The sequence below is a fragment of the Plectrocnemia conspersa genome, unplaced genomic scaffold (assembly GCF_051122295.1).
Source record: "Plectrocnemia conspersa isolate PC_06_02 unplaced genomic scaffold, ASM5112229v1 ptg000010l, whole genome shotgun sequence".
Lineage (NCBI taxonomy): Eukaryota > Metazoa > Arthropoda > Insecta > Trichoptera > Polycentropodidae > Plectrocnemia > Plectrocnemia conspersa.
In genome coordinates, this window is record NW_028277174.1 from 20,097,132 (window position 1) to 20,108,283 (window position 11,152).

General features: G+C 29.3%; 2 protein-coding genes across 2 annotated transcripts; one reads left to right on the top strand and one right to left on the bottom strand.

Moving 5' to 3' along the window:
* Positions 1-381: 381 nt before the first annotated feature.
* LOC148230912 (mitochondrial nicotinamide adenine dinucleotide transporter SLC25A51) lies at positions 382-1,784 on the top strand. Its single transcript, XM_088194887.1, has 2 exons — positions 382-720; positions 791-1,784. Exons 1-2 carry the CDS (start codon positions 607-609, stop codon positions 1,511-1,513), a joined length of 837 nt encoding a protein of 278 aa, XP_088051013.1. The 5' UTR covers positions 382-606; the 3' UTR covers positions 1,514-1,784.
* Positions 1,785-3,550: 1,766 nt separating this feature from the next.
* Positions 3,551-7,788, bottom strand: LOC148230913 (uncharacterized). The gene is made up of 4 exons (XM_088194888.1): positions 7,478-7,788; positions 4,344-4,682; positions 4,098-4,281; positions 3,551-4,036 (listed from the first exon to the last, which is right to left on the bottom strand). The coding sequence occupies exons 2-4, from the start codon at positions 4,670-4,672 to the stop codon at positions 3,782-3,784; spliced, it is 768 nt and encodes a 255-aa protein (XP_088051014.1). The 5' UTR covers positions 4,673-4,682; positions 7,478-7,788; the 3' UTR covers positions 3,551-3,781.
* Positions 7,789-11,152: the final 3,364 nt, after the last annotated feature.

Genomic DNA, 11,152 nt, shown 5'->3' on the forward strand with positions numbered 1-11,152 from the left:
GAAATATATATATTAGAGTTAAAATGCATGTCGTGAAAAATCAATAAATAATATAAGTTGTTAAATTTATGCTAAACAGTACAAATTTTAGATATTAACTTTTAGTATGATTTTTATTGTTACTAATTAAATGAAAAAATTATAAAAATAATTATGCGCAACACAGTAATTAATATAAAAAAAATGTTTTTTATATGTAGTGTTTTTTTTTATTTTAACAACTCTCATTTAAATAAATATATTTGTTATTAAAAGTTAATTATACATGATTTTTACAAAAATAAATTAGCTTTATCATTCAAATATATTTTAAAAACAAAATTAAATTTTTACAACGGTTTTACAAAAAACTACAATGGACAAGAATTTCACTTTTATGTTCATTTAAAAAAAACTTTATATACATTGAATGTCATATGATTCTTCTTAGCGGAAGATCATGTGTTTGACGTTTAAATATGTAATTTAAATGTAGCTCTTACGTAATAATAACAATTTTTCAATCGAATCATAAGTACATTCACAGTCCAGTGCTTACATAACCTATAACTGATGACATTTGTATAAGATGCACAATTTAAATCAAGTTCATAAATATCTATAAAAATGTCGAAGAATGTAGTGAACAACGTTGACTGGAAGGAGTTCGCTTGCGGATGGGGTGCAGCTTTTTTTAATATAACACTCAGTTATCCAATGAATAAAGTTATATTCAGACAGGTAAATATCTACTATTTAAATTCAACTAAATAAATATGTTTGTGTATCATTTTGTTCTTATACATTACAGATGATTTTAGGAGTTCGAACCACTTCGGCTTTTCAAGAAATAAAAAACGAAGGATTAATGTGTCTTTATAGAGGTATGCTGCCGCCCCTTTGTCAAAAGACAATATCTATGTCTTTGATGTTCGGCGTTTACGAAGAGTGTAGAAAGCCTTTAATGAAAACCGAGATGAATCCTTACCTTGCCAAAACTATAGCGTCTATAGTCGCAGGTAACATTGAAGCGGTCTTGATGCCGTTTGAACGAATACAAGCTTTACTCGTCGATCCGTCTTATAACAAAAAATTCAAAAACACTAAGCACATAACTATGCACATAGCTCGTCAATACGGTTTGAAAGAGTTTTATAGAGGACTTGTACCGATTTTATTAAGAAACGGTCCTTCGAACGCTTTGTACTTCATCATGAGGGACGAACTGCACGTTCGTCTACCTAAGCAGGAAAATGTCGTATATCAAGCAGTCCAAGAATTTATAATGGGAGCTTCGATCGGGGCATTTTTGAGTACGTTATTTTATCCTTTAAACGTTTTGAAGTTCACAATACAAACTCATCTCGGAGGACCGTATCAAAATATGTTTCAATCCTTCAAGATGGTCTACCGTGATAGAGACTGTAAATTAAGAAACTTTTACCATGGTGCTTCGATGAACTGTACGAGAGCGTTTATCAGTTGGGGAATAATTACGGCTGCTTATCAACTCTTACACAACGTTCTTTATTAGTTGAATTTAATTTTTTTTTATTGTAGTCAAAAATACAATTGTGTATCTCAAAGAAATAAAAAAAGTCATCATTTTAAGTGTTGAATTGATTAAATTTTTTATTAAGGTTTAGTACCTGAACTAGTGCTATAATTGCTTTAATTGTCAGTCATCTTTATTTGTAATGGTAAAAAATATGTTATGTAGTCTTATTTTATTGTCATTTTGTTCAAATTTATTATATTATACATACATATATGTTATTCATGTAAATAATAAATATACAATAAATTATGTTATTTATCATTATTTTAAATGGTATTAGCCCTATTATGTAATACAAATAAATAATTTTCAATTTATAAACCATCTTCAATGGATTAAATTGAGAATTATCATTATTTTATATATTTATAGTAAACTTGTACAAATGTTGATTTAAAATGCATTTTTTTTATCAAGCGCACTGTAATTTGTTTTGTTTTATTATATTATCAGAGGGTCAAATTGGTATTTATGTTTGTATATATGATAGTTGAATTTTTTGCCATTCCTTTTTTAAATTATTGTTATCTATATTTATTGAAATATTTTATTATTTATTACGTTTTCCAATAATCCTTGCCTTAATAAATAATTTTATCATAAATGATGCTTTAACATCACTGTTTTATTACTTTGACAATAGCATTTATATGCATACAATGCATTTTATTCAGGGTCTATAATAAGTTTTTTGAATAAACTGAAAATGTCTCACCAAAAATTAGATTTTTTATTCATAAAACTGAATGTTAATACATATAAAATATTACCATTTACAGTTTAGTTGTGTTCAATAATGTTAACTAAATGTTTATAAAATAAATGTGTGATTTTTAAATGACTATTGAAAATAGACTTTTTTGCTATGAATGTGTAGATTTTCTATTATTAGAAAAAAACATAATGTGATTTTAATTTTATCTACTTTTGGCATCTAATATTGTGTAATAAAAAATGTGCAATAGTATTAAAATAAATGGTGGAAGTAAATCAAACAACATATGTTACATGTATATTAAAATTAATTTTATATACATATGTATACACTTAATGTAATTAATTAATGGTTTTTGATTGATTATAATGTTGATAATGTATTAAGAATATAAATGTATATATTTGGTTGTCCATTAAGTTTGTGGTTTAAATTTTTTATTGATATAACATATATACCAATAAATTATTATGTAATCTATATTCAATAATATTCCGTCAGTGTTTTGATTGTACTTTTGACACAAACCGGTCTTCTAGCCAGTTTAGCATTTCATCATCACCATTAAATGTAATTCCATTAAGTTCATAAGCGGAAAAAGTTAATAAGCAATGTCAAGCATACTCGAGATGCAAAAGCACATCCCAACTTAGCTCATATATTACCGTTCTTACGAGATTAGCGACGTGCAGGTTAGCATTGTTGTGCTTTAGGATACTCTCTTATTGAGGACATGATTGTCTCTGACGAACTTCTGCTAGCCGTCAATGTTTTTGGCAATAGAGCTCAGCTTTTATTGTATGGATTTGCTTGTTGATTTTTATTTACCATTTTTACACATTTATTATCCCTGTGGCGATTAAAGAAAGAAATGGGTAATGCTGAGGAAATGCATTGAATTCTGATGATTAAGTACCATTATCAATTGTTTGACAGTTGTCTGATAGACTCTTGGAGAAGAGCTAAATGCTCTTCACTAAAATTCACTGAACATCTAAATTTTTTCTGAGCTGTTCTTATGTCGATAGCCAGTACAGAAAGAAATGTTGGAGATAGATTATTATATCAACATCCACCTCCATTAATTTTGGAATAAAACTTTACTAATTATAATCGAAAACAACGAAAAAAAAAGATTACATAATGATATAAACAAATTGCGATAAATGAAGTACAAACAAAAAACTGCTAGAGCTTTTGGACAAACTAATGTAATAAAAATCACTTATGTATTAAATATATAAATATAAACATATACAATTTAAGTTTGATTTATAACCCATAAAAATAAAACAAGATTTTATGTTACAATAATAATGATTTATTATAAAATTTAATACAAAATTTGTCAAAAATAAAATATAACTTTTTAAGAACAAAAAACTTATTCTTATAAAAATGACTCAATAGCAGAAGCGTTGCTTCAAGCGCTTTGTATAAAATTCAATATATTGTAGATATATACTAACTATTGCTTAAACTTACAATTACCTTTGTACTTTGTTTCTCTCCACTATTAATTTTCTAATTTACTTTCCACAACATGTTAAAACATGGCGGTCTTTATACGCACGCAGAGAATTGATAATTGTAGCACTAATCCATAAAATGACGGTGAACCAAGAGCAAGCGATTGCTATTTGCAAAGATAGACCGGTATTGATTATTTCACCCCGACGACGATCCAACACATCCGGTTGAAGATAATCCATAAAATCAAATACAGCGCTACATCCAAGGCGGGAATGTATAACAGAAACTTGATTTCCAGAAGCACGTATTGACTGTAATGATAATTAATTTATGATAATGTACAATGAAATTTTTAAAGATATGAAATAATACCTTAATTAATTCTCCTCTATATTGATTACAAGTTTTATAGAAGCCGTCTGTTAAAATTGCAGCGTGAATCAGGCAGTACAATGAAAATATTGCACAGAAGACAGCGGCAATTGTCCAGCAATATACTACGGAGTCTGTATTTCTGGCTTTCGTTCGTGTAGCAACCATTACCACGTCACCTTCTCTGAAAAAATGTTTTTAAATATAAAAAGTGGTTATTTATTGATAATATTTTATATAGTATACCTTTGCTCAACAGTTGTCATTTCGCCGTTTTCATATTTACCTATGTTGTTAATGCAAACTCTTAGGAAATGATAGCCACCCATAACTAGTGCTACTCCGATTACAGGTAATGGGCCAAATACGGCCCAGATGCATGGTCCGATGCTTCCACCTTCAAAGTACGATGCCATCCTGCCGTATAATATACAGCCACAGTTTAAGGGGCATAAATCTATTACCAGCTTCCAATGATTCCAGGCAACAGCGCAGCAAATCGATGTGATGGTAGCCAAGGCGACTATTATGCTGTATATGAGGCATAACCGACGTTCAACTTTGTACTGATTCATTTTTGTACTACTGAAAATTTATAACAATATATGTTAATCTTTTTATTATATTTTCTTATTCTGCTTTATTATGGCGATGTAGTATACATATAATATATACTATTAAAGTAGACAATAGTATATATATATTTGGCTAGACGTAAATGTATGCGTTAATTTTTTCCACACAATATACATATATATATCTCATATTTTTAAGTCTCTTTTTTTAATGTAATGTTGTTAAATTTGTTATTATAAGTTGTATTGCTATCTCCATTGCGTATTTCCCAGAAAACTTTCAGCCATTTGTAGCATATTTATTGGTCTCCCTTCTTAACACTTTCTTGTATCGTTTATTTTTGCTATTGGTAAAAATCCCATCTGTATGGTATACCTTTAGTTAGTGATTCACTAATTAAATTAAAACTATTGAAACACCAAGGAAAATTAAACAAATAGTATAAATTAACCGGAATTTTTCTACATATAGTATCTATGTACAAAATAAAGTATACATTATATCAGATAGATTTATTCTATCATTATAAAATTAAATTATTCTATAGTATAACTATAAAAAATATATTTGGTAAACAAATTTAGCAAAGTTTAAAACCATTTTGATGAAATATTATTATTTCAGTTGTTAGTTTATTTATTTTTAAATATAAAAATTCGTTCAACGGGTCACCATTACGTGCCCTTAAATTTCTGCCCTGCGACTGGCTGGTCACCCTGAGGGGTTGTACCGTTTTGTAGAACTATACAGGGCAGTTTGTTGTTCTTGAGGTACGGTTGTCGAGATTATTATCTTATCACCCCTTTCACTATTGTTATATTTTTGATTGTTTTAATTCAGACCTGTTCTCAGTTATTCAGGGACGTCATTGGGGGGGGGGGGGGAGTAGTTAGGGGCATTTGCCCTTCTTGAATTTAGCAAGAAAAATGCATGTAATTTAATTATATACTATAAATCTTAATGAAGTAAATATATTCAAAAATCTGAAATGACGTCTCTAATTCTAAATCAGAAATGTCCTCAAAGAAAAAATTATCCCTCAAATCTATCCCGAAAATATTTTCAATTCAGTAAAATCATTTCGATATGATAGATTTTCACTGGTAGATATATAGTTTTATCAAGGAAAATATAATTTATATAGCAGCTGCTAGTAAAATGACATAATTTCAACTTTTCCATGTGTAGTAATATATAAATTTACAGAATTATGTATATTTCTACTAGCAAAAATATAATTTAACTCGCTAGTGAAATTATATACTGCTCTAAAATGTCCATTTGTTGTTCAAACACAAACCTAACCGAATGAAGGTTGTAAAACTAACTAATTATTTCTTACTCATTGTACGTAATATTGCTATAAAAAGTATTAATATGAAAGTTTGATAACCGAACGTGTCTACTGCGGTGGCGATGGCACGATTTTATTGCTTTTGAAGTGGATTCTAAACATGGACCACAGGGTATGATCCCTACGCTATCTTTTAATTTTCGACATATAAGCTTACTACTAGTCGCAACTAATATATGTATAAGAAGGGACGTCACTTGGGGTAAGAGGCAGGTGGGAGCATTTGCTCCACCTATTTAGCGAGAAAAATGCATATTTAATGGCTGAACAACTTTTGCCCCTCCCTTGGAAAAATCTGAAATGACGTCCGTACAGTTATCACGTGTATATGTTTTTGTACAGTTATGAAGCTTTCTGTTGATAAAACAATATGTACTATATTACAAACTGTTCGCTTTCAAAAGTCAATACGTTTTTGGTCGTATAATAGAAACAATGCACCTACGTATGTAGGGTATATGACTGTATTGATTTATTATTTAAACTTTGTTTATTATGGTTAACCAATGACAACATAATATAGGCATATACAGTAGCGTAGTGGGACCGGAAAACGCCTTAATGTAGTTCCAGTACTTTTTTCACCAACAGAACACGTTTTGTTGAAAAAAATGAGCCTTATTTAATAGTTATCGACAGCAAATTTTTCGTCTTCAGGTTCACATAAACAGAAATCTCATTGATCACTAGGGGAGTAGCGTTTCGGTACATCATTCTTAAAACAACCAGACTGAAGATACATACATAAATATGTACTAATAAAATAGTAACTTTATTGTTGTAACACTATTAGTTTTTGAAATATTTTCAAGTAAACTTTGAAGTTTAAAATTGATGGGCATTGAAGGCAATAGCATAATAATAATCTTGTAAAATTCGTCTATCACTCATATTTTTATCGTTAATTTGTTTTTTAGTGTTTTAAATATTATCAATTACATATAATAAATAAACGAAAAAAATATTCTCTGTAGCTTATTATTTAAAATGCATAATTTAGACAGGATGTTTATCAAGATGCAAGAGGTCAGCTTATTTGATCCTAGCTAGCTGAATTAATTTGTCATGTTAGTAACACCAGTAAACTGTTTTATTAAATATATTTATTTATTAATTAAGAATAATCTTATGGTAATTGCAAGAATTTTTTAGCGATTGCTTTAAAATAAAGAAAATCGCATCAACACTTTTAAAATATGTTTATTTACATACCAGTATTATTAAAAATTAATATAAGTAATTCTATCAAAAAATACTTGCAATGTGCGTTTTTTTATTCGTTACATGGCATCGAAGCGTAACAGAACAACAAAACAGAACGAAAAAAATCTCGCGCATATTCTAATACAATTCCAACAAGATACAATATTACCACATCGTTTCGAAACTAATTACAACACATCTGTAAGATAAACTAATCGTAATTGTGTCACTTTTAATTTATCGTTACCTTAGGTTTTATGTTGCGTCTCTCCCCGTCTGCAAAATGCCTTTCACAGGTTGCAAATGGCGGGCTTTGCCCCAAACCGCTTTCGTTTTAGTACTCAGCACAACTTTTACAACACTCTTTCGAGATATTCTTTTGCAATATACCTTTAAACTGTCACCTAATCACATTTTCGAAAGAAACTCTAAGGAATAGACGAGCGCACGTACGCCAGTTGATGAGTGACTGCAGATGTAAACAAAAGTGGTAATAACGCGTTGGTACCTGGCCACACCTTTACAACTGATATCTGGTTACCATGGTGTTGAGTGCGTATCTACGTATCTGAGAACGACTCACCTGTGTGTGTGTGGCTATTGAACCAATTATAAAATCTTAATCGATTTATTTATCAAGCCTTATATTTACTGTTGATTAAAAATATCGATATATATACATATACTTATATCTATATTTTCCAACAATGTAGAAAAAAGGTGACCCAATAGTTATTCGTTAACAGGGTATGATCCTTACGCTTTCTTTTAATTTTCGACATATAAGCTTACTACTAGTCGCAATTTGTACCCCTTATTTAGCGAGAAAAATGCATGTCATTTAATGAAAAACTATGAATCTTATGGAATCACAATATTAAAAAAAAACTGACTGGTCAACTTTTGTCCTTTTCCTAAAAAAAGCTAAAATGAAATTCTAGGTTTGTTCCTCAAAGAAAATCTTAAAAATAGATTCTCGATCTATCCCGAAAATATTTCAGTGAAATTATATCGGAATATATTTTCACCCGTAGATACATTTTTACCAGTGAAAATATAATTTAGTAATTTTATATGATTTTAACTTTTTCATACGAAGTAATATGTACTTTTATATACTTACCATTATTTATTTATATGCGATGTTACCGTGAATGTGTATTTTTCAGTGAAATTTTATTTTCACTAGTAGATATGTATATATTTCTACTAGCAAAAATATAATTTAACTGATAGGCGCTTATGAAATTATATGCTGCATGAAATGAAACTCAATTTGATAATTGCGAAACGTCCATTTGCTGTTCAAACCCAAATCTAACCTACACGAATTAACCAAATCCAACTTGTCAAATGAAAAGTCTAAAACTAATTATAGTTTAAGAACTTTCATTAGGTCAAGTGCGCAATATAAACTAAGCCAACTCATCTATCAGTGTAAAATATTCGAATAAGAACTACAAACAGACGTCGCATATGGCTTTGCTATACAGGCATTATATATAATTGATATACAGGTATTATATGTAAATTAAATAATAACCGACATCAAATTTAGTTTAATCTGATTTGTTTATATTAAGTAAATGCTACCCTTTATACTAGGTTGAAAAACAAACATGGCGCATTAGTAATACCATATGGCTATAAAAATATTTTATATAATTCACTGGAATTCGGCTAAAAAAATACGGCTACTAAATATTTTTCGGGTCAGAATTTATATTAAGAGGTTAGAATATAAGCAGCCAGAATAAACATTAAATGGTCATAAATTATAATAATAGATCGGAATTTATATTAAATATTTAGAATTTGAACTGTACTGGTCAGAATTTATATTAAATGGTAAGAATTATTTTGACAGACGGTCAGAGCTGTTGACAATAGTGTTATCGTAGTGATGTTATTGCTGTAACGCTGTATATTGGTACAACTGATCGATCTGTCATTCGCATGTCGGCAGTTCATTATCATTATCGTTATCAATGTGTTTTAGGACCAACTTGTTTGGTTGGGCTCGCAACATATCAACACGTCAGATATCAACACAACAAGCCAAGCGCGTTCTCCATCGGTTCTGTCGTTATTCCCGTTTTGTTTGTCGCTCTGAATACTTTCGCGTCCTACATACAATTAAATAGATTCATTGATAGTTATTGATCATTTATAGCTCGCACCAACAGTTTTGGTGTGAGCTAGATATTTTATAAGATATTTCTAAAATAAATAATTTATTGCCCATTTATGATTTTTTAATTCATATCACATCAACTTTTATCTATGACGTAAAGAACGACTTTATCGATACACCTTGACTTTAATAATTAAGTCACATTTTTTGTCGAGATACCAATATATAAGTTCATAAAGTGAGATCAGAAGTCACATCAAATCTTGCAAACCATGACGAAGTCACGCATTTTTTTTATAATACAAATAAACTTCAACCAATAAAAGATGCTTTTTTATTTTCGCAAAAAATACATATTCTATAATTCTATAAAATTAAAACGTGTAATACTTTTACTAAATTATATATTCTCCATCTTTTTCTACATATGTTTATCAATTTTTGTATATTTGATTTGAAAATATTGTATTTTTGCAGACGATAAATTATTTAATATCGTTATTTATATCGGTTTTTGTGAAATATCTCTTTTCGTCTAAAAACTGATGCAGAGATTTAAAAATATTAAGAATACGGTGGGTGAGAAAGGATTTATAAAGAAAATCCATTGTGTTTTTCTATCGTCTTCACGAGGGCGAGCGCTAGCTTGGTGTAAAATAATCCTTCTTTAATTTATAAGTGAAGGTCTTTTTCACGGTCTGAGTCGTTTTTAAATGAATTTAATAAGCACACTTTGTGTCCTCACCAAATTCCACCAAATATATAACATTATTTGAGTGTAATCCTGTTCTCGGGGCTAGAATTGTGGATTGATTAGCGTCCTTTTACGTCTCGTGTAAAGGATCCACTTCTCATCTTCAGTAAGAACTAGACTCAAAAATAAATATTTCTGCTCTAGAATAATTAATTATTAGCATGATTCGCTGCGAGAGGTTTCTCAGACGATTTATGATATACTCATATTCTGCAAATTAACACCTTTCCTAACTTTTTAAATGTCTGTGAACTGATGTAGACTAGTTTTTGTATCGTAACTTCAGTTTGTGCTAGTTTTTGTGTCGTAACTTCAGAGTTGCTTTGACAGCAACCTTAATATCCTCACTAATAACCCATAAATACTACCCGCCCTTACGTAAGTATTCAATATATATTTTTTGAACCACATTTAACACTTTTTTAATTTAATAGCATCCACGCCCCTTGAATAATATATGTTTTTATCTGCTATTGTCACATTATAACCGAGTTGAAATTCATAAGGAATAATTTAGCTTAACTGAGATTATTTTACATCCACTGCCATTGTTGATTTAGAGTTGAATATATAGAAACAGAAATATCCCATTACTAAATAACATCATTGATACGACTACTGTTAACAAACGCCGAAAGTGAAATTATCTTTAATTCATAAAAAGTTATATATTTTTGTATGTGTATAAAAAAACGCAGACTAATTGGGACAACCTGATATGTCTAATAAAATGTTTATATATTTAGGTACTTCTCCGAGATACGCTTTTACATATTATTTAGTTATTATCGGAAGTTACATCCTTGTCCGCAATTTATAATCGCTTCTCATTTACTCTAAAATGCATCGTATTCAATACTGTGCTTTTTTGCTTTTTAAAATGAAATTCAAAAATTCATTAGTAATTTTGCCGGTATTTTTTATTTTTTTATTCCCCCTTTTCCCCCAAATATATTGTTTATTTTGCGTAGCATTTATTTTTAAATGTTTAATTCACACAATGAAAACATTTTTTTATGAATTTTAAACAGTGC